This window comes from Suncus etruscus, chromosome 2 (genome assembly GCF_024139225.1).
Source record: "Suncus etruscus isolate mSunEtr1 chromosome 2, mSunEtr1.pri.cur, whole genome shotgun sequence".
NCBI lineage: Eukaryota > Metazoa > Chordata > Mammalia > Eulipotyphla > Soricidae > Suncus > Suncus etruscus.
In genome coordinates this window covers 159,531,687-159,556,460 of record NC_064849.1, presented here as the reverse complement: position 1 = coordinate 159,556,460, position 24,774 = coordinate 159,531,687, and the positions used below count along the sequence as shown (strand labels likewise).

The following is a 24,774-nucleotide window of genomic DNA, read 5'->3' as shown; positions in this document are numbered from 1 at the left end:
TTCCTTTTTCCTTCCTTCCTTCCTTCTTTCTTATTTCTTTCTTCCTTCCTTCCTTCCTTCTTTCTTCTTTCTGTCTTTCTTTCTTTTTCTTTCTTTTTCTTTCTTTCTTTCTCTTTTTCTTTCTTTCTTTCTTTCTTTCTTTCTTTCTTTCTTTCTTCCTTCCTTCTTTCTTTCTTTCTTTCTTTCTCTTTCTCTTTCTTTCTTTCTTTCTTTCTTTCTTTCATTCTTTCTTTCTTTCTTTCTTTTTATCTCTTTTTCTTTCTTTCTTTTGCTTTTTTATTTCTTTCTTTCTTTCTATCTTTCTTTCTTTCTTTCTTTCTTCTTTCTTTATTATTTATTTATCTATATATTTATTTATTTTTCTTTCTCTTTCTTTTTGAAAACAAACCTTCTGAACTCTGCTCCCACGACCGTCTGTCTCCAAGTGGGCGCGCGGCCCAGGAACTCTGGACTACAAGTCCCGTGATGCCGCGCGAGGAGAGGACAGCAGCTAGGCCGGAAGTCGGGAGAGTGGGTCGGCGCCGGTAAGATTTGGGGTTTGGGTCTGTGTAGCCTCCTCTCTCCTGCCTCTGGGTGGGTCCCCGCTGGGTGGGTTCCTGGCGGCGGCGGCGACCTGTTTACGGGGCTTCTCCAGGCTGGCGCTGTCCGGACAGGCCCTGCGCTCTGGGGACCCGACTGCAGGCTTGCAACTTTGCCCGGGCTCCCTGCGCCCTGTCCCAGTGGGGACTGCAACTGCAGCTGCTGCTTAGTCTTAGAGGAGGGGTCCAGGAAAGTAGGTCTGCTTTCTGGAGTGATTTATCATGAAAGGGAAGGGGGGGAAATTAAATAATAAAAAAAAAAGATTGCCCAAGAAATGCCAGGAAGCAAACAACCCAACCAAGGCATTTGACGATTTGCAGAGTTTGCACGTTTGACCTTTGGCTCACTTGCTATCTTGCATGCTCCAGGAGCTCAAATAGACAGATATCTGACTTCCATGACAAGCTTTTTGATGGAAGCTAGCTTTCTCTCTGTCTCTCACTATCTCTCTCTTTGTCTCTCTGTTTTTCTCTCTCTGACCCTACACCCCGTCCCCTTTAGAGTTCATTAAAAATGAGTTTGATCCAAGCAGAGGATTTTACGCTCTCTAAAATGATCTCCCAACAATCCATGGAGTTCTTGGAAAGTTGAGGCAGGATTTAGCTAACTGAACTCATCTTCTCATGCCATCTACTCCTGCCAGGGAGACATGACAATTAGACCAGGTCCTACCTAACTCAGGATTTCAGACTTCTTTGAAATGAGTAGTGGTTCTATTTGGTGGCTATTCTGCTGAATAATACGGAACTTAAAACATTGTCCACTACTGTCTAGCTGGCCGTAGGAGTGGGTTGCAGTTTTGGAGGATGGTTTTGCAATCAACAGGGAGGAACCAAGAGGGATCATATCTGCCAGTTTGAGAGTTTAAAAAAAAAAAAAAAAAAAAAAAAAGACTGCCAGCCTGAGATTTAAAAAAAAAATGTTTTAAGCTAGCTGGAAAACTAGTGTAACCTGATGTGAAAGAATAGAAAATAAAGGGAAAGGTTATTCTTAAAGAGTGATTACAGGGCCCGGAGAGATAACACAGCGGCGTTTGCCTTGCAAGCAGCCGATCCAGGACCAAAGGTGGTTGGTTCGAATCCCGGTGTCCCATATGGTCCCCCGTGCCTGCCAGGAGCTATTTCTGAGCAGACAGCCAGAAAAAAAAAAAAAGAGCGATTACAGCAAAGCTTCAAAGTAACTTTTGAAAAACTGTATGTACTTTGTTTTACTCATGTTTTAAAGGCATTTTAAAATCTTACAAAAATACGAAGTTAATTTCTAGGTAAGTAGAAGAAATAAAGCTTTTAAAATATATACAGAAGAGGGGAAGAACGATGGTCCAGCGGTAGGGTGTTTGCATGCTGCTGACCCAGGACCACCCCCCCACCGTGTCCCAGATGGCTCTACACCCCACCCCACCCTGTGTCGCATATGGTCCCAGAGCTAGGAGCGATTTCTGAGGGGATAGCCAGGAGTAAACCCTGAGCTTCACCAGGTGTGGCCCCCCCAAACAAACAAACGAACAGAAGACATTCTTTCAAAAATTCAGGCAAGTCTTCTACTTTAGGTGTTTACACACCTTTTTATTCCTGTGATTTTATTTATATGCTTACTATGTTTATAGAGAGCAGAAAGACACAAGAGGCATAAACTGTGTTCATGCTCTACCCATAAAAATTGATCAGCCAAATTCAGTGTCAGAAACAGACAATTACAAAAAGAAAAATATAGGCATAAAATCCTTCTTTTGGGCCCGAGCAGTGGCACAAGCTGTAAGGCGTCTGCCTTGCCCCCACTAGCCTAGGACAGATCTCGGTTTGATCCTGGCAGGAGCGATTTCTGAGCGCATAGCCAGGAGTAACCCCTGAGCATCACCGGGTGTGGCACAAAAAATAAATAAATAATAAGTAAATAAAATTAAAATCCTTTCTTTGAGCCTAGATATTACTTAGAAATATTGGAGACCTATTAGAAACTCAAATATTTTCTTTTTGGTTTTGGTTTGTTTGGGGATCACACCTGATAATGCTCAGGGTTTTCTCCTGATTTTGTGCTTGAGGAGCCATATTTAATATGGTTATAGTTCAACCATGCAACACAAGTACTTTAACCCTGTAATATCTCTCTGAACCCAAATCTTAATATAATTTTTTAGAAAAAAAATCAGACCTGAAAAGATGTACCTTTAGAAGTTCATAGAAAACTAATTACCTACTTCTAATATTTTTTTCCTACCACATTAAATCCAAAGTTAGACACCTTTCTTTGAGTTATTGTACAATATCCTTGGTGCACTCTTCATACTGAGATAAAAGATAACAAAACAGTCCAAAGTTAGTGGATTTTTACTCAAGAAGAGAGTGCCCATTATAAAGTTTAATAATAAATCTAAAGTCTCTGATCACCTGATTTATGATAAGTGTAATCTTGTAGTTCTCAAAAAATAATATTTCATATGTATTATGTGGGTGGAGAATTTACCTAATCTCACATTATAAAGCAGTTCTGTATAGATTATTGAATGAACTGTGCAAAGTAAGACTATATTTTCATGTTGAGTAATTGAATGAATTGTTCATGGTAAGGTAATAAATTGTTTTCATGTATGGTAGACAGCTTTAATACACTAATAGAAGCAAAATCACCCCGAGGACGGAGGGCTTTTTGTAATACTACTAGAGCAGGGATGGACAATCTGCAGCATTTTTGAAGTTTTGCCATGACTCTGACATCAGGGCCGATAGCAGGGGGCCAGGGAACATTATTACTTAAATATTTTAATTGGCTATTAATTTGTACAAATATATATTGTTAAGTGAAAAAGTTGTTTTTTTCTTCAGAGCAACAGCGAACTGTATATAGCATGTAAGCCACTATGATCAAAATAAAAATTATAAAACAAATTTAAAAAAAGAAACAGGGGCCGGAGAAATAGCATGGAGGTAAGGCATTTGCCTTTCATGCAGGAGGTCATCGGTTCGAATCCCGGCGTCCCATATGGTCCCCCATACCTGCCTGGAGCAATTTCTGAGCCTGAAGCCAGGAATAACCCCTGAGCACTGCCGGGTGTGACCCAAAATCCACAAAAAAAAAAAAAAAAAAAAAAAAAAAAGAAGAAGAAGGAGGAGGAGGAGGAGGAGGAAGAGGAGGAGGAAACAATGTATGTAGTGCTATATTTGTTTTAAATCTTGTAGCTCCAAGATTTTTTTTTTCCTTTCAGTTGTGGCTCCCAGAATTGTTTTTCCTTCAGAAATGAAGTGGCTCTTTATGTCTTAAAGGTTCCCCTGTTCGAGGAAAGAGGATCCTCCACATCTGCTGATAATCAGTGTTGCATCCTTCATTTCCCTTATGTTCTTTTGGTCTACCTGAAATATTCCTTCCTCTTTTATTTGTCTGTCACATGCCCTATTCTGCCACAGTTGTGACCTCCCAATTTCTGTGACCAAGGCTGATCATGCATGATTTTATAGAACCTCCTATTGAGTCATCTTTCAAATCTTAAGTATGTGCTATCATGACAATTGGCTACTCACTTTTGAAGAGAATACTGTTAGATCTTAACTATCACTGTAATTATATCATACTAATGAAATGTTCCATCAGTGATATACAAAACAATTTTTTTTTATTTTTTAAAATAAAATAGTTAAAAAACTATTTTTTTTTATTTTTTAAAGGAAAAATGTCTTCTGTAAAAAGTTCAAAGCAAGAAATAATTTCGCAGTTTCATTCTTCAGCTGCTGAAGGAGATGTTGCCAGGTTAACAGTGATCTTCAGTCATTCCCCATCTGTTCTCAATGAAACATCTGAAAATGGTTGGACTGCTTTAATGTATGCTGCAAGGAATGGGCATCCAGATGTTGTTCAGTTTCTTCTTGAGAAAGGGTAAAATTTTCCACTTCCTCCTACAAGGGTGTGCAATTTCATTTATGAGTTAAAGATTCCCTTTGAAAGTTTTTTGTAATTGTACTTTTCATCAGACTTATAAGAAACTTGCTGACCAGTTTTATTAGATAAAAATGTAGCAATATTCATTTGCTTTTGAAAATTTTATTAGTATATTTGGCTGGTATGATAATTATAATTTTGCAGTGGTGTTCGCATGTTCGATTTTGATACACATGATTACCTCATCTTTCCAATACAAGTGTCCAATATCCGTCACCAATGTTCTTACGTTATTTCAGTATAAACTCACTTTTTCATTCCCTCCTACCCACCCCTCTTTATCTTGGTATTCTCACATATGTATCCCAAGTACCAGGGTTTGTTGTCATTTGATACTGTCTATTCATTTATTTTGTTTCTATGAATTCTATAAACTGAGATTATCTGCTATTTGTTCTAACCTTTCTAACCTTTCTACCCTACTATTTCACTTAGCATGATACCTTGTCATTACGTCCAAGATTAAATGAAGAGCAAGATTTTTTCTTTTCTGTAATTGCATAATACTTTATATATAAATATGTATATATATGTATATATAAATATATTTATATAAATATACAATATATAATATAAATATATATATTTGTATATATATAAAACACAACTTCTCCTGTTTGGCTGTCATTGGAAATTTTCCCTTATCCTGACTATTGTACCAATGCTGCAGTGAGCATAGGCATGCATATATCATTTGGGAGGTAGATACCAGGAATCAAAATCTCTGGTCTTATGCAAGCTTTCTTGAGATCTCTCCACCCCATTTTTGTATAGGCTGAAACAGATGAACTCCTACCAACAGTGAGTGACAGTTTCTTTTACACCACATTCCTACCGCTATTTGCTTCTAGTTGCTTTCAGTAAATAGACAAAATTATAAATATATTTTTTCTTTTGGTTTTTGGGCCACACATGGTGGTGCTCAGGGGTTACTCCTAAACTCTGTGCTCAGAAATTACACCTGGAAGGCTCAGGGGACCATATAGGATGCCAGGGATGAACCCCGGTTGACTGCATGAAATGCAAATGCCCTATCTGCTGTGCTATCTCTGCAGCCCCTATAAATATTATTAATAAGGTAAAAGTTTATGGTAATGCAAACATGTATGTTTCAGGTTATAATTATAGTATGCCAAAAACATTTTCTGAGGCATCAACCCTTCTTATAGCAAAATCAATTCAAGAGCTATTCTAATATTTTCACTCCAGAATAAGAAATATAAATCTAATTGCTCTGGGGCCGGCGAGGTTGCACTAGAGGTAAGGTGTCTGCCTTGCAAGCGCTAGTCAAGAAAGGACCGTGGTTCGATTCCCAGGCGTCTCAAATGGTCCCCCCAAGCCAGGGGCAATTTCTGAGCGCTTAGCCAGGAGTAACCCTTGAGCATCAAACGGGTGTGGCCCAAAAAACAAAAACAAAAAAATCTAAGTGCTCTGACTTATTAAAGAACTCTTTAATACTATCTTAATATCTTCTTGATATCTCATAAATCTTTTTTATTTTATAATAGAACTTTTATTGCTATTGTTTTGGTTTTTTTTTTTTTTTTGAGTTATATTCAGTTATACTCTGGGCCTACTCTTGACTTGAACTAAGAGGTTATTCCTGGTATTCCTGGTCACTCAGGGAACCATGTGGGGTGCTGGGGACCGACGTTGGATCAGACACATTCAAGACAAGCACCCTATTCATTGTAAAATATATCCAGGCCCCATATTTTATAAGTAATTGTTCTGTAATTTTGAATACATACTACAAAACTTTTTAGTGTCTGTGATACTTTCTTTTAACCTTCCCTTTATTTGCCCAGATAAAAAGTATATATCACATTCAGTTGAAGGTATCATGTGCATTTGTAAATATCTCAATAAAGAAAATGCTTATGTCTTCTTTTATTTTTTCTTTTACTGTAGGTGTGACCGATCGATTGTCAATAAATCAAAACAGACTGCATTAGATATTGCTAAGTTTTGGGGTTACAAGCATATAGCTAACTTACTGGCTAATGCTAAAGGTGGAAAGAAGCCGTGGTTCCTAACCAGTGATGTGGATGGATGTGAAAATTATTTCAGCAGGACTCTACTGGATCGGAAAAGTGAGAAAAGAACTAATTCTGACTGGCTGCTATCGAAACAAAGTCATCCAACTACAGTTTATATCCTTTTCTCAGATTTAAGCCCCTTGGTTACTCTAGGTGGCAATAAAGAAAGTTTCCAACAGCCAGAAGTCAGACTTTGCCAGCTAAACTATGCAGATATAAAGGATTATTTGCTTCATCCAGATAACATCACCTTGATTTTCCTTGGGGTAGAACTGGAAATGAAAAGAGAGTTATTTAACTCTGCTGGGGAAGTCCCTAGAGAGGAAGAAGATGGGCTGGTTGCCTGGTTTGCTCTGGGTATAGATCCTGTTGCTGCTGAAGAATTTAAGCAAAGACATGAAAATTGTTATTTTCTTCATCCTCCAATGCCAGCCCTTCTTCAGCTGAAAGACAAAGAAGCAGGTAAGAAGTGGCAGTATTTACTTGTCCGGGTCATTTCTTTTGGATTGGAGTTTTTTGGATTGTTTTTTGGATTGGATTGCATCTTAAGCATCTAGATAGACAACATGGCTTTTCCCAATAAGTATTGAAATTAGGCCATCTCCATTGGAAACTTCTTTACATTCTCACTGTTAGGAGACGATTCTGGGCAGTTAGAGCAGTTTTATCAGCAGACTAATTTCTGCAGAATTTACCTTAGTGCATGCTGTTTTTTTTTTTAGATTCTTCAATAAATGCAAATGCACTTACATGCACTTGAATATGGTGACAGATACTGTTTGATTTGAGAAAGACTCAAGAGCAAGCAAGCAAGAGAGCTTTGGAATCATGCCTCCATCATCCTAAATGTATTTATTTAGTTTTGGTTTGGGGACTGTACCCACCAGGGATTACTCTGGGCTCTATACTTAAGTATCACTTTTAGTGGAACTCAGAGAACCATAAAAGTTGCTGGGAATTGAACCCAGGTTGGCTGCCAGCATGACAAGCACCTTACCTGAAGTACTGTCTCTCTGGCCCCTGGTATTATTGTTGTATGCTAAAATAACAGAGATTCCGCGGTATAAAATATGTAGTAACAAATTCTTAGGCAAATAATGTTCTGTGGTTCATTAAATTTGAATCTACTATTTTTAATTTATTGATTATTTTCCATTTTCCCAGTTTAAAATAGTATTCTGCTGTTGTTTATAATTCTTTTATTCGCTTAAAAGAATCAGTAGAAATGGATAGACACTTTGACAAAGAAGAAATGCAAATGGCCAAAGGACACATGAAAAAATGCTCCACATCACTAATCATCAGGGAGATGCAAATCAAAACAACTATGAGGTACCACCTCACACCCCAGAGATTGGCGCACATCACAAAGAATTAGAACAAGCAGTGTTGGCGGGAATGTGGAGAGAAAGAAACTCTTACCCACTGCTGGTGGGAATGCCATCTAGTTCAATCCTTATGGAAAGCAATATGGAGATTCCTCCAAAAACTGGAAATCGATCTCCCATAAGATCCAGCTATACCACTCCTAGGAATATACCCTAGGAACACAAAAATACAGTACAAAAATCCCTTCCTTACATCTGTATTCATTTTAGTACTATTTACCATAGCAAGACTCTGGAAACAACCAAGATACCCTTCAACAGATGAATGGTTAAAGAAACTGTGGTGCATATACACAATGGAATATTATGCAGCTCTCAGGAGACATAAGTCATGAAATTTACCTATACATGGGTGTACATGGAGTCTGTTATGCTGAGTGAAATAAGTCAGAGGGAGAGAGATAGACACAGAATAGTCTCACTATCTATGGGTTTTAAGAAAAATGAAAGACATTCTTGCAATAATAATTTTCAGACACAAAAGAGAGGAGGGCTGGAAGTTATAGCTCACTTCATGAAGCTCACCACAAACAGGAATGAGTTTAGTTAGAGAAATAACTACATTTTGAACTATCTAATAATGAGAATGTATGAGGGAAGTAGAAAGCCTGGCTAGAGTACAGGCGGGGGTTGGGTGGGGAGAAGGGAGATTTGGGACATTGGTGATGGGAATGTTGCACTGGTGATGGGTGGTGTTCTTTACATGACTGAAACCCAAACACAATCATGTATGTAATGAAGGTGTTTAAATAAAATATATTTTAAAAAAAGAATTAGTAGAGGAATTGGAGCACACAGTGGAGAAGACACTTGTCTTTCAGTTGGCTGACACCCTGGCACCCCACATGTTCTCAGTCCCTGCCAGGAGTGAGAGTGATCCCTGAGTACAGAACCAGATGTGAGTCCTGGTATGGACTTACAAATACACCCACGTGTGGCCCCAAAATAAAACAAATCATCTTTAATGACATTTATCTTCAATGCAACTTAGTGAGAACATGCTTTTTTTCTGTTTGTTTTTTTTTTGTGTGTGTGTGGGGGGGGTCATACCTTGTGACGCTCAGGGTTTACTCATGCTATGTGCTCAGAAATTGCTCCTGGCTCAGGGGATCATATGGGATACTGGGGATCAAACTCGGGTCCGTCTTAGATCAGCTGCATGCATGGCAAACGCCCTACAGCCCCAGTGAGAACATGTTTTTTAGACATTTGACATATCCTATTAATTACCTGAATTATTTATTTCTTGAAGTGACAAAAATCTGTAGCCAGAAATACCCTATGATTACACCATTTAACTTTTTTGATAGATAAAATTGACCACAAATGTAAATGTAAATGTTGTCTTTATTATACTGTATATGCAATTTCTGATTCTTAGCAGTGACATGAGAAGATGGATGTTAAGTACAGTTTATATTTATTGGTTATATTTATTATTTATATTTATATTTATTAGTACAATTTTTATTATTAATACATTTTTATTCATTATATGTAAAATTCAATCTTTTATTTTTTAAACTAATACAACAAAACTTGGTTACCCTGCAGCATCTAAAACCTAAATGGCATAAGGGCATTATACTTCTTTATTTCTTATTTGCCACATGATGAATACCTTGTGCAATTCTCTTTAAGGGGTTGTGGCTCAAGCAAGATCCATTCTTGCCTGGCACAGTCGATACAAGTATTGTCCCACCTGTGGCAGTGCCACAAAAATTGAAGAGGGTGGTTATAAAAGAGAGTGTCTGAAAAAGGACTGCCCGAGTCTCCAGGGAGTTCACAATACTTCGTACCCACGAGTTGGTAAGTCTTTTCTTCATGTGATCAGAGCCCATTTCAGTCATCACAGTTATTGTGGCTGTCTGTTAGCCTGTTTCTTCTCTGATTAATGCTTTGATTCAGCTGTGGGTGTGAAAGTCTTATTTGCTGGTTCTTAAAAACCGGGCGAAAACAGAATAGATGAACCCCTAAAATAAAATTCCTGGGAATTAGAAAAATGGCCTGGTGATATGTGACTGTACATGGGAGCTTTCTGCAATGCATTCATGGTTCACAGTCGTGGTCTGGTGAGACAGATTTACTAGACTTGCATCTTTGGGAGAACTGAACTGTTCTTTCATTGAAATTTTTACATTTTAAGAATTTAAATTTAACCAGAATTTAAGAATTTAAATTTAACAACTAGCGTTTTAAAACATTCTGTCAGGAACCAAAGTGGAAGGGAGAGGGAAATTCACATAATATATTTGCTATGGAAAAATTAGAATTTTACTATGGATTAGATGCTCCGACTATTTGGGGCTGGAGGTGGAATGAATTGAAGCCATGCCAGGAAAGAGGCTCAGAGAGAAGCCAGGGGATTTGAAGTTGGGCTGGCCACACACAAAACCAAGTGCCTTACTTCCTGTACTAGCTTTCTGGTTCTCCAAAGTATAATTGACATTCAGAGTCACAACATAATGATTTGATGTTTCTAATACTAAAAATTTTCTAATTAAAAATATGCCTAGCATACCACAAATACATAATAATAATAATGTTGCTATTAAGTTGAAAAAGAAACAAAACTGTTTTTCCTTTAACTTGATGCCTGTATTCTAGGCAGTTTTTGTAAAGTACTCGTTTTTAAGCTACAGACAGAAAGGACTATACTGTAATTCAACTGAAGTTTGCTCTTACAGGAGTTGCTCTTATTTTTATTATTCTTCTAGAGCAATTTCCTATAGTGGGCCAAAGCATCCTTAATGGACACTAGGATGGAAGGGTCGTAAGGGGAGATGAGGAGCAAGGTTTTTTTTATGTGTGTGTTCTTTTCTTAAGACAGATATCTATGGGGCACTAATTTTTTTCTGAAATGGAGGCATTAAATAAAATTTATTTGGAAATCTCTCTGCTAGACCTTGACTTTACACAGTTGGTCTTAAATTATTTTTTCATGTCATTTATATATCTGATTTATTTTAACAGATCCAGTAGTAATCATGCAAGTTATTCATCCAGATGGAACCAAATGTCTTTTAGGCAGGCAGAAAAGATTTCCCCCGGGTATGTTTACTTGCCTTGCTGGATTTATTGAACCTGGTAAGTTCTTTTGAGTTTCTGTTTATAATAATTTTTGTTTCACTGACAATTTCTAACTTTTTGTTTGGCAAGTAATCTTCATGTAACCAAATTTTATATCCATATTTGACATTTCAGGCAGAATATCAAAATCATTCTCTGCTAAGTTGTCATTTTATATACCTGGAAGTTTTTATGATATTTTGTGTATTTTAAATAATAATGTTTTGTTTTTATTAGGAAAATAATTTTCTGAAGTGTTTTGCTTGACTGTTAGTTTGTTTTTTGAGGGCCATACCCAACTGTGTATGGTTCTGTGCTTAGGAACCACTAATAGTGGTCTGGTTCTATATGCAGTACCAAAGATAGAACCTGGGTCAGCTTCTTGCAAGGCTTTTACCTTATCAGTTGTATTGTGTGTCAGACTTTAGTTTTGTGTTTAAAAAAATTAAGCCTATATTCAATATACTGATCTTGCGTAAGATATTTATATGATTTGTACCTTCATTCTCCTCTATACTGGACTTATTTTTCACCTTTTCAAAGAGACCTACCTTGATTGTACCAATAACATTAGCCATATAACTCCAAATCCTCAATCCACGTTGTCCTGCTTGATATTTTTCCACACCAAACATAATGTGTGAATGTATGGATGTATTCATTTATCTTTCTGTTACTAAAAGAAATAAGTTCAATAAGGACAAAGACTTTGTTTTATTAATTGCACTATACTAAACTCTTAGGGAAATTCTTCATAGGTAGTAGGAACTCAATATATGTTTGTGAGATAGATGAATGAAAATATAATTAATATATACTATTATCTAATATTAAATATTATGTTATATTTAATCATTTCTGTTTCACTGGCAATTTCCAACATTTTGTTTGGCAAGTAATCTCCACATAAGCAAATTTTATTTCCATATTTCACATTTTAGGCAGAATTTCAAAAATAATCTTTGCTAAGTTGTCATTTAAAAACCTGGAAGGTTTTATGATTTTTCTGTATTTTAAATAATTATGTTATTTAATAACATTTATTTATTAATTTATTAGTGTTATTTAAATATATTTAATAATTATATAACAACAAGATTATATTATATGTTTGGGGCTACACCTGATGATGCTCAGGGCTTATTCCTGACTCTGTGCCCAAGGGATCACTGAGGTGGGCTCAGGGAACTATATGGGATACTAAGAGATCAAACCCATGTTAACTGCATGCAAGGCAAATGCCTTCCCTGATCTCCTATTGCTCAAGTCCCCTAACTGATTATATTTAATTAGTAAATGTTTAATCTCTTGCAATATTGATATGCACTGATGAATGGTAGGAGCCATGAGCTCAACTACTGGTATTCTTTGCTCTGAAATCTAACACATATTAAGATACATTATGTTATTATTAACAGATATTAACATATATTATGTCAGTTTTTCATACAACCTTATAAGTGAGTAATATTAATTATAGGCATTTTACAAATAGGGTACTGAAGTACAAGGCTTGAATAACTTTTCCAAGCTAAAACAGGGACTGCCTGATAAAGGACATATGATTTGGCTCTGAATCATTGCTCTCAATCACTGGGACACCTGTCCTGCTCAAGATCATTTTTTAAAATTGCTAATAGAATTCCATTATGAATGTTCCCCAATTTATCAAGCCATTCTGCTGATGAATATATAGTTGTCTTCACTGTTCTTTCTATTAAAAGCAAACTGTAGTTAATATTTGTGCAATACCCCCTGTGCACTTTTAGAAATGTTCTCTAGAACATATGCACCTGAAAAGAGAAAGCTAGTTCAGAGAATGTGTGAACTTAGCTCACTCTGGACATTCCCTGGTTGCTTTCTGAAAATGTCCTGCCACTTTAAGTTTCCTTTAGTAGTTTATGAATGCTCCATTAATCTACATCTTCACCAATGAAGACTTTTCAGAATTTGTAACTTGTCATTCTGATGTCTATTTTTACTTTGCTTTTGTTTTCATTTTCATTTCTCTGGCAATCGAGCATCAGTTCCAAAATGTGTATTAGGCATCCTGATTTCTATTTTTCTGAGTTTGCATGTTTATATTTTTTGTGTAGTTTTGTTCTACTTATTTATTTTGCTTAATGATTTATCTCTAAATAGTTATGATATGATCATTTTAATATCTTGCAAATAGGCAGTCTATGATATGTCTCATGATATTGTCTTATAAGTTTTTAATGGACATGTTAATTTTTATGCAGGAAACTTGCCATTCTATTTGAAATAATAGCTATCTTTAAATATAAAGCTTTTCCAAATTTCTAGGCAAACTTAGATTAGAACTATATCCTTTGTTCTAATTCTCAGTTCCAACAAATCAGAAATATAAAGTTTACTTGTAATGAGTTTCTTTTATTATAGCTAAGTCAGGTCTGCTAAAGAAATACAGCTATTTTATTTTATTTCTTTTGTTTTTTTGGGTCACACCCAGCAGCGCGCAGGGGTTACTCCTGGCTCTATGCTCAGAAATCGCTCTTGGCAGGCTCAGGGGACCATATGAGATGCTGGAATTTGAACCATCGTCCTTCTGCTTATGCATGCAAGGAAAATGCCTTACCTCCATGCTATCTCTCCAGCCCCAGAAATATAGCTTTTTAGAAAGAAAAACACTGTTTTATAAGGTTTGAAAATTTGGTCTTATGTTATTTTTAGTTTTTTTTTTAAAGTTACCTGCTTCATATGTAAAAAGAGAAAATTTCAGTAAAGTGAAAAATCTAGCTATTTATAAAAACTATGCATTGATCATTATAACTAGTTATAAGACATTAGAGATATAATGTTTTTAGTTTGTGTTTAGTCTATAATCATGGCTGAACAGTTGTAGATAATACCATTTCAACATAACCAACAAATTTAGACCCTTAAGAAATGAAGCTTCCTGGCATTTTTCATTTTCTATGTCTTCAAAAAAATCATTACAAAATGTTTTCTTGAATTCTAATCTATTTTAGCTTCTCCTTTCTGGTTCTATGAATTGAGTTTCTGTCCAAAATTATTTCCAAATGTTTTAATACCCACCCCACTTCAGATCACAGAATGTCCAGACCAGAATGTTCATTGGCTACTTGCTCTTGTGCTCCGTTTGATTAGGGGAGACAATAGAAGATGCTGTTCGGAGAGAAGTAGAAGAGGAAAGTGGAGTCAAAGTTGGCCATGTTCAGTATGTCTCTTGTCAGCCCTGGCCAATGCCCTCCTCCTTAATGATTGGTTGCTTAGCTGTGGCAGTGTCGACAGAAATTAAAGTTGACAAGAATGAAATAGAGGACGCCCGCTGGTTCACTAGAGAACAGGTAAAGTTCAATTTAATTTCCTTCTTCCATTGATTGTTCTCTGACTGCATTGGCTTGGGCATGCAGCAAAGACTCATGTTTTCACCAAGTTGAATAAATGGTTTTGGCCTCCTCGTGCATGGAGTCTCATGTGGTTGGTGTGGCCCCTATTCTGTAGGATACTGTTAGTCATGAGAATTCCATATCATTTTTAACTTCAAATTTTATTTTCTTCAGCATGTACTTCTTGGTGGACATAAAACAAAAAAAGCATTATTTCAAAGATAAGAAGTAGGAATATTATTCTTGAACATTTTATATTTTAGTTGATACATTAAAACAAGCCACTCTAGAGGATATATGCATATATATGAAAATGATTAAATTTTTTAAAAGATCTTGGTTTTTTTTTTGTTTTTTTTGTTTGTTTGTTTGTTTTATGGGCTACACCCAGCAGCACTCGGGTTACTCCTGGGTCTCTGCTCAGAAATCACTTCTAGTTGGCTCAGAAGACCATATGGGATGCCATATGGGATGCCAGGGATTGAACCCTGCTCAGCTGTGTGTAAGGCAATGCCCTACCCGCTATGCTATTGCTCTGGCTCCAGATCAAACCCAGCTCAGCCACATGAAAGGCAAACTCTCTACCTGCTGCACTATCATTCCAGCTTCTTGTTCTTTTTTAACTATAGGACAAGGAAATCAAACAGTATAACAGATATAGTAAGAAGAATTTTTTAAAATGTATTTAGTGAAACTGAGTTATTTTCCATTTCATATGACCTGACGACAACCAATAGAGATAATACAGTTGTGAAAACCAGAAATCCATATGCCTTTACCTAAGCAAAATTAGTAATACCTTCATCTTAGTGATCTCAATTTTATAATCCATTATATCATCTGGTATTTGTCCTACTTCTGAGTTGGTTCACTTAACGTGATAACACTCTTAATTAATTTTCTACTCAACATCAAAAAGTAGAAATATTTCTGCATTTTATAAAAGATAACCCATACTAAAGGTTGACTTAACTTTGAAAATAAATATAAAACCTGTACTTTGCTGCTTTGTGATCTTATTTTCTCTTTTTTGTTTGTATTTGAATTTATTATTGTTGTAGCTTAAATAATATGACTATAATGCCATTGACATTTAGGATTTTGTTGTAGATGCCCTTCCCCAGAATTAAAGCAACTCTCCACCATTGTTCCTTATTTTGATTCCTCCTGTTCATTCTCATTCAGCATTAACCCAATTTTGAAATTCAAAACTAAGGTTTTGTCCTCACTATATACCATCTGTTTTCTTTGTTTCATTTTCCTGTATACCTCAGATACCAAGGTCATCTGGTGTTTGTCCTCCTCTTTCTGAATTTTTTTTTTTAATTTTTCATGATTTTTATAATTTTTATTTTCAAATTATTATAAATAGCTCATTTTTTTTTTAATTTTTTTTTTTATTTAAACACCTTGATTACATACATGATTGTGTTTGGGTTTCAGTCATAAAAGGAACACCACCCATCACCAGTGCAACATTCCCATCACCCAAGTCCCAAATCACCCTCCTCCCCACCCAACCCCGCCTGTACCCTAAACAGGCTCTACATTTCCCTCATACATTCTCAATATTAGGACAGTTCAAAATGTAGTTATTTCTCTAACTAAACTCATCACTCTTTGTGGTGAGCTTCCTGAGGTGAGCTGGAACTTCCAGCTCTTTTCTCTTTTGTGTCTGAAAATTATTATTACAAGGGTGTCTTTCATTTTTCTTAAAACCCATAGATGAGTGAGACCATTCTGCGTTTTTCTCTCTCTCTCTGACTTATTTCACTCAGCATAATAGATTCCATGTACATCCATGTATAGGAAAATTTCATGACTTCATCTCTCCTGACAGCTGCATAATATTCCATTGTGTATATGTACCACAGTTTCTTTAGCCATTCATCTGTTGAAGGGCATCTTGGTTGTTTCCAGAGTCTTGCTATGGTAAATAGAGCTGCAATGAATATAGGTGTAAGGAAGGGGTTTTTGTATTGTATTTTTGTGTTCCTAGGGTATATTCCTAGGAGTGGTATAGCTGGATCGTATGGGAGCTCGATTTCCAGTTTTTGGAGGAATCTCCATATCGCTTTCCATAAAGGTTGAACTAGACAGCATTCCCACCAGCAGTGGATAAGAGTTCCTTTCTCTCCACATCCCCGCCAACACTGTTTATTCTCATTCTTTGTGATGTGTGCCATTCTCTGGGGTGTGAGGTGGTATCTCATCGTTGTTTTGATTTGCATCTCCCTGATGATTAGTGATGTGGAACATTTTTTCATGTGTCTTTTGGCCATGCGTATTTCTTCTTTGTCAAAGTGTCTGTTCATTTCTTCTCCCCATTTTTTGATGGGGTTAGATGTTTTTTTCTTGTAAAGTTCTGTCAGTGCCTTGTATATTTTGGAGATTAGCCCCTTATCTGATGGGTATTGGGTGAATAGTTTCTCCCACTCAGTGGGTGGCTCTTGTATCCTGGGCACTATTTCCTTTGAGGTGCAGAAGCTTCTCAGCTTAATATATTCCCATCTGTTAATCTCTGCTTTCACTTGCTTGGAGAGTGCAGTTTCCTCCTTGAAGATGCCTGTAATGTCCTGTAGTGTTTTGCCTATGTGCTGTTCTATATATCTTATGGTTTTGGGGCTGATATCGAGGTCTTTAATCCATTTGGATTTTACCTTTGTACATGATGTTAGCTGGGGGTCTAAGTTTAATTTTTTGCAAGTGGCTATCCAATTGTGCCAACACCACTTGTTGAAGAGGCTTTCCCTGCTCCATTTAGGATTTCCTGCTCCTTTATCAAAAATTAGATGGTTGTATCTCTGGGGAACATTTTCTGAGTATTCAAGCCTATTCCACTGATCTGAGGACCTATCCTTATTCCAATACCATGCTGTTTTGATAACTGTTGCTTTGTAGTACAGTTTAAAGTTGGGAAAAGTAATTCCTCCATATTCTTTTTCCCAATGATTGCTTTAGCTATTCGAGGGTGTTTATTGTTCCAAATGAATTTCAAAAGTGTCTGATCCACTTCTTTGAAGAATGTCATGGGTATCTTTAGAGGGATGGCATTAAATCTGTATAATGCCTTGGGGAGTATTGACATTTTGATTATGTTAATCCTGCCAATCCATGAGCAGGGTATGTGTTTCCATTTCCGTGTGTCCTCTCTTATTTCTTGGAGCAGAGTTTTATAGTTTTCTTTGTATAGGTCCTTCACATATTTAGTCAAGTTGATTCCAAGATATTTGAGTTTGTGTGGTACTATTGTGAATGGGGTTGTTTTCTTAATGTCCATTTCTTCTTTATTACTGTTGGTGTATAGAAAGGCCATTGATTTTTGTGTGTTAATTTTGTAGCCTGCCACCTTGCTATATGAGTCTATTGTTTCTAGAAGCTTTTTGATAGAGTCTTTAGGGTTTTCTAAGTAGAGTATCATGTCATCTGCAAACAGTGAGAGCTTGACTTCTTCCTTTCCTATCTGGATTCCCTTGATATCCTTTTCTTGCCTAATCGCTATAGCAAGTACTTCCAGTGCTATGTTGAATAGGAGTGGTGAGAGAGGACAGCCTTGTCTTGTGCCAGAATTTAGAGGGAAGGCTTTCAGTTTTTCTCCATTGAGGATAATATTTGCCACTGGCTTGTGGTAGATGGCCTTCACTATATTGAGAAAGGTTCCCTCCATTCCCATCTTGCTGAGAGTTTTGATCAAGAATGGGTGTTGGACCTTATCAAATGCTTTCTCTGCATCTATTGATATGATCATGTGGTTTTTATTTTTCTTGTTATTGATGTTGTGTATTATGTTGATAGATTTACGGATGTTAAACCAGCCTTGCATTCCTGGGATGAAACCTACTTGATCGTAGTGGATGATCTTCTTAATGAGGCATTGAATCCTATTTGCCAGGATTTTGTTGAGGATCTTTGCATCTGCATTCATCAGTGATATTGGTCTGTAATTTTCTTTTTTGGTAGCGTCTCTGTCTGGTTTAGGTATCAAGGTGATGTTGGCTTCATAAAAGCTATTTGGAAGTGTTTCTGTTTGTTCAATTTCATGAAAGAGTCTTGCCAAGATTGGCAGTAGTTCCTCTTGGAAAGTTTGATAGAATTCATTAGTGAATCCATCTGGACCTGGGCTTTTGTTTTTCGGCAGACATTTGATTACTGTTTTAATTTCATCAATGGTGATGGGGTGTTTAGATATGCTACATCCTCTTCCTTCAACCGTGGAAGATTATAAGAGTCCAAGAATTTATCCATTTCTTCCAGGTTCTCATTTTTAGTGGCGTAGAGTTTTTCAAAGTAGTTTCTGATTACCCTTTGAATCTCTGTCATATCAGTAGTGATCTCTCCTTTTTCATTCCTGATACGAGTTATCAAGTTTCTCTCTCTCTCTTTCTTTGTTAGGTTTGCCAGTGGTCTATCAATCTTGTTTATTTTTTCAAAGAACCAACTTCTGCTTTCGTTGATCTTTCGGATTGTTTTTTGAGTTTCCACTTCGTTGATTTCTGCTCTCAGCTTTGTTATTTCCTTCTGTCTTCCTGTTCTTGGGTCCTTTTGTTGAGCATTTTCTAGTTCTATTAGCTGTGTCATTAAGCTACTCAGGTAAGCTCCTTCTTCCTTCCTGATGTGTGCTTGCAAAGCTATAAATTTTCCTCTCAGTACTGCTTTTGCTGTGTCCCATAAGTTCTGAGAGTTTGTGTCTTTATTGTCATTTGTTTCCAGGAACCTTTTTATTTCCTCCTTGATTTCATCTCGGACCCACTGGTTATTGAGCATGAGGCTGTTTAACTTCCAGGTGTTAAAGTGTTTCTTCTGAGTCCCTTTGGAGTTCACAAATAATTTCAGAGCCTTGTGGTCAGCGAAGGTAGTCTGCAAAATTTCTATCCTCTTGATCTTATGGAGGTATGTTTTATGTGCCAGCATGTAGTCTATCCTGGAGAATGTCCCATGTACATTGGAGAAGAATGTGTATCCAGGTTTCTGGGGATGGAGTGTCCTATATATATCCACTAGGCCTCTTTCTTCCATTTCTCTCCTCAGGTCTAGTATATTCTGTTGGGTTTCAGTCTGGTTGACCTGTCCAGTGTTGACAAAGCCGTGTTTAGGTCCCCCACAATTATTGTGTTGTTGTTGATATTATTTTTCAGATTTGTCAGCAGTTGTATTAAATATTTTGCTGGCCCCTCATTCGGTGCATATATGTTTAGGAGAGTGAATTCTTCCTGCTCTACGTACCCCTTGATTAATATAAAATGTCCGTCTTTGTCCCTTACAACCTTCCTGAGTATAAAGTTTGCATTATCTGATATTAGTATGGCCACTCCAGCTTTTTTATGGGTGTTGTTTGCTTGGATAACTTTTCTCCAGCCTTTTAATTTGAGTCTATGTTTGTTCTGACTATTCAGGTGCGTTTCTTGTAGGCAGCAGAAGGTTGGATTGAGTTTTTTGATCCATTTAGCCACTCTGTGTCTCTTAACTGGTGCATTTAGTCCATTGACGTTGAGAGAAAGAATTGTCCTGGGATTTAACGCCATCTTTATTTCAAAATTTGGTGTGTCTTTTGGGTAGTCTTGTCTTAGATTAGGTCTTCAGTTTTTCTCTTAAGACTGGTTTTGTGTCTGTGAAGTTTCTGAGCTGTTTTTTGTCTGTGAAACCATGTATTCTTCCATCAAACCGGAAAGTGAGTTTTGCTGGGTATAGTATTCTGGGTGAAGCATTCATTTCATTCAGTCTTGTCACAATATCCCACCACTGCTTTCTGGCATTGAGCGTTTCTGGTGACAGGTCTGCTGTAAATCTCAGGGAAGCTTGCTTGAACATGATTTCCCCTTTTGATCTTGCTGTTTTCAGAATTCTGTCTCTATCTGTGGGATTTGTCATTGTGACTAGGATGTGTCTTGGGGTGGTTTTTCTGGGGTCTCTTTTGGTTGGTACTCTTCGGGCATGCAGGATTTGATCACATATATTCTTTAGCTCTGGAAGTTTCTCTTTAATGATTTTCTTGACCATTGATTCTTCCTGGAAATTTTCTTCCTGGGTCTCTGGGACTCCAATGATTCTTAAGTTGTTTCTGTTGATCTTATCATAGACTTCTATTTTCGTCTGTTCCCATTCTTTGACTAATTTTTCCATTGTCTGCTCATTTGCTTTAAGTTTTTTGTCCAATCTCTCCTGCTGTATGGAATTGTTATGTATCTCATCTTCCACAGCACCAAGTCTATTCTCAGCTTCTGATACCCTGTCCCAGAGCTTATCCATTTTGTCATTCACTTCGTTTACTGAGTTTTTCAGGCCTGTTAGTTGACATGTTATTTCAGTTTGGAGTTTTGTCATTTCTGCCTTCATATTTTCTTGGTTCTTATTAGTGTTCTGTTCAACTCGATCCATGGTTTCTTGGAGTCTGTTGAGCACCTTCCATATTGCTAGTCTAAAGTCCTTATCTGAGAGGTTGATTAGTTGTTCAGTCATTGTCTGGTCCTCAGAATTGTCATCTTCATTCTCTATGTCTGATGCTGGCCTGCGCTGTTTCCCCATTGTCACATTTGTATTGTGGGTTTTTCTACGTGTTGTAGTGGTATTCATTGTCTATATGATGTAGGCAGCACACTCCTCTGGCTCCTCCCTTTCTGGATGGGCTGACTTGCCTCTAAGGGAGGGGAGTCCTCCGTGGATGAAGCCTCACACTGGGTCAAATCTTAGGCCCGAGCATGTAACAGAGAAGACAGTCCAGAGAGAAATGTTTGCTTCTGTGATATAGCGCCGTTCTTAGTGTGATTTTTCCTTCTTGTTGCAATGGAGTTCTTTCCTTAGAAAGAGTGCACGGCCACGTAGCGAAGCGGAGCGGCCGTGCTCCTCTGAGCCTCTTTTTGCCCCACTCGCAAGAGTTTCACGCAAGAGGACAGTAGACAGACATAGACAGGTCACACTCACAGTCTTTCACAGCTGAGCCCCACTGGGCCGGTGTACTTTCGCGGATTTTCCCCGCCTGGTGTCACACACAGGGAGCCAGCTTTTGCAAAAAAAAGCCCTCTTTCTGAATTATTTCACTGACCATGATAACACTCTAAGACCAAGTTGCAGCAAACTGAATGATTTCATTCTTTCTTACAGCTTCATAACATTCCATCATGCTTATATTCCATAGCTGTTTTTAAAAAATTTTAATATCTTTTGTTTTTCTTAAAATCCATAGATGAGGGGCCGGAGAGATAGCATGGAGGTAAGGCGTTTGCCTTTCATGCAGGAGGTCATCGGTTCGAATCCCGGCATCCCATATGGTCCCCTGTGCCTGCCAGGGGCAATTTCTGAGCCTGGAGCCAGGAATAACCCCTGAGCACTGCCGGGTGTGACCCAAAAACCAAAAAAAAAAAAAAAAAAAAAATCCATAGATGAATGAGACTATTCTGTGCCTATCTTTCTCCTTTTGACTTATTTCACTCAGCATAATAGTTTCCATGTTTATCCATGTATAGGAAAATGTCATGACCATCCCTCCTTAATGCTGCATAATATTCTATTGTGTATATGTACCAGTTTCTTTAGCCATTCATCTGTTGAAGGGCATCTTGATTGTTTCCAGATTATAGCTATTGTAAATAGAGCTGCAGTGAATATAGGTTTGAAGAAGGCATTTTTGTATAGTGTTTTTGTGTTCCCAGGGTATATTCCTAGGAGTGGTATAGGTGGATCATATGGAGCTCAATTTCAGTCTTTTGAGGAATCTCCACATTGTTTTCCATAAAGGCTGGACTAGACAGCATTCCACCAACAGTGTACTGAGAATTCCTTTCTCTCTCTTCATCTCCCACAGCTTTTATTTAATTCATTCATCTGTCTTTTGGACATGTTGGTTATTTCCACACCCTGACTACTGTAATAAACACTGACATTAACATAGGCAAGCTTATATCTTTTCAAGATGTGGTTTTTTTGTTTGGGATGAGAAGTGAGATGGATGCCGAGAAGTGGAATGTGGATCATTTTAGTCTTACTTTTTTGAGAAATAATAGAGCCTTCCTAGAATATTTTTTACTTGAATCACTAAACTCTGTGGGGTGCAGCTAAAATGCTTTACTATTATTTACTATGAAAGGCATACATTTTAATACATATTACACATAGGAATAGTATTTAAGTACAATACTGTTTAAAATCCTAATACATTTTATTATGGTATTTTAGGTTGTGATGTTCTGCAAAGGGAAGCAGCAGGCATCTTTGTGCCCCCAAGCCGAGCAATTGCACATCAGTTAATCAAAGCACTGGATTGGAATGAAACCCAATCTTTAAATCAAAGGACTAAATTGAAGACATTTTGTGGTTCTTCAGAGTATCTCAGCACAGAAGGTTATAAATGGATTTCCAAAGTATTTTCTAAGTGTGCCTTTCTATCTTAACCATAAAGTTCATGTTTTCCATAAATCACATTAACTCGTACATTCTTCAAGCTGAGTCCCATGCTCTGTACATTTGTTTCAGTTGGTCACAACCTATTTTAATCTCACAAAATTTTTATTTCTAATAAGATAAATTATGTCAAAGAAGTAGCTCTTTAGAGATTTAAATTCCAGTATGCCTTTTAAGCATTAAACTCCAATTATATCTGAGAGAAATAGAGCAACATAATTTTAATGGATTTTTGATTTTGATTTGCTAAAAACTTTTTTGTTTTCCTTAAGCTCTTTGGGTTGTAAAATAGCTAAGTTTTGCTGCTTTTCCCCTGTGTATATCACTGTCCTCTCTTTCCATTGTTGTATGAGTATGTGCTGGCCTCTTTGGCTTTCTTGCCATAGTGGAGGAGAGCTCAGTGAAAATATGCCTCCTTTTTGACTAAAATCACTCAGATTGTCCTTGCCTATTCTAACAAAGTTTTCGTCATGCAAAAATGGATCCTTTACTTTCTCCAGTAGCATGAACATATTTGAAAGAATTCTTAAAGATAACATCTGGATTTTGACCCTCTTTGAACACGTCTAAGATACCTTTAAAATGCCTTATGTTTATCTAAGGCTGGAGTGATAGCACCGTGGTAGGGCGGTTTGCCTTGCACGTTGCTGACCCAGGACAGTCTGCGGTTCGATCCCGACAATCTCATTTGGTCTCCTGAGCCAGGAGCTATTTCCTGAGCACTAAGCCAGAAAGTAACCCAAGTGTCACCGGTGGTGTGACCCTAATAACCATATATATTGTACATAGACATACATATATATGTTTATATCATAACCATATCAGTGAGATTCTAGCATAAGAAACTACAATATACTATTTTGCAATGTAAAATTTTATGATTATATTAAAATTGTTTGTAAAAAGAGTCTAATAGGGGCCAGAAGGATAGCACAGTGGTAGGGGCATTTGCCTTGCAAAGGGGCCAACCCAGGATGGACCCTATTTGATCCCCAGTATCCTATATGGAACCCAGCCTGCCAGGTGCAATTTCTAAGAATAGAGCCAAGAGTAACCCCCACAAAAAAGAATCTAATAGTAATAATAATAAATGCATAGTAGCATACATCATTATAAATATACACATTATATAATTAATTCCTTACTATTATAAATTTTAAATTGAAGAAACCTGAAAGAATATATATATATATATATATATACATACATACATACATATATATATGTAGTTAGTGGTCATTCTTGTTTAGAAAAGAAAAAAGTTTTAATAGGTAAAATCAATTCTTTTAAATTATTAAAGATTGGTAAATTGATGAAATTTATAAATTATGAATTTATAAAGTACTAATCTATATTTTATTATATATAATAATGTATTATTTATTACTATGTTATAAGTTTTGTGATTTATAAATTATTAAGATGATTAATCATAAATATTATCAAATAAGTTAATTACAAAAGTATATTAAATGATATTCATTATTCATTTTGATAGGAAGTACTAAGTGTATGTGGAATTAATTAAATATATTCACTTAATTTATTTAATGATATTTAATTTAACTTAATTAAAAAATCAATAAAATTAATGCCTTTAGTTTTTTTAATATTTTATTAAATTTTTAAAATGTCAAAATTTATATAACAAGAAAACTTTGTTGTTGTTGTGTTTTTATTTTTGAGTCATACCCAGCAGTCTCAGGGATCTCTCCTGGCAGGCTCTTCATGCCAGGGATTTGAATTTGGGTCAGTTTTGTGCAAGGCAAACTATTATCTCTTGTACCATCACTCTGGGCCCTAATAATTTTCTTAGATAAAAATTTTACCAATAGAGCCAGAACAATAGTGCAACAGGAAGACCACTTGCCTTGCATGTGGCCATTCACATTCAATCTCTGGCATTGCAGATGGTCCCTAAGGAAAACAAAGAGTGATTCAAGGGTATAGAGCCAGAAGTAAGCCCTGAGCACTGACAAATGAATGATCCCTTGTGATCCA

General features: G+C 36.7%; 1 protein-coding gene across 1 annotated transcript; it reads left to right on the top strand.

Annotated features, from left to right (window-relative positions):
- The first annotated feature begins 4,243 nt into the window (after window positions 1-4,243).
- On the top strand, window positions 4,244-22,874 carry NUDT12 (nudix hydrolase 12). Its single transcript, XM_049769181.1, is given in 7 exon segments — window positions 4,244-4,446; window positions 6,421-7,010; window positions 9,578-9,745; window positions 10,910-11,023; window positions 14,138-14,337; window positions 22,549-22,579; window positions 22,582-22,874. Coding segments are annotated over 7 exon segments (1,488 nt in total). The 3' UTR covers window positions 22,764-22,874.
- The last annotated feature ends 1,900 nt before the right edge of the window (window positions 22,875-24,774 follow it).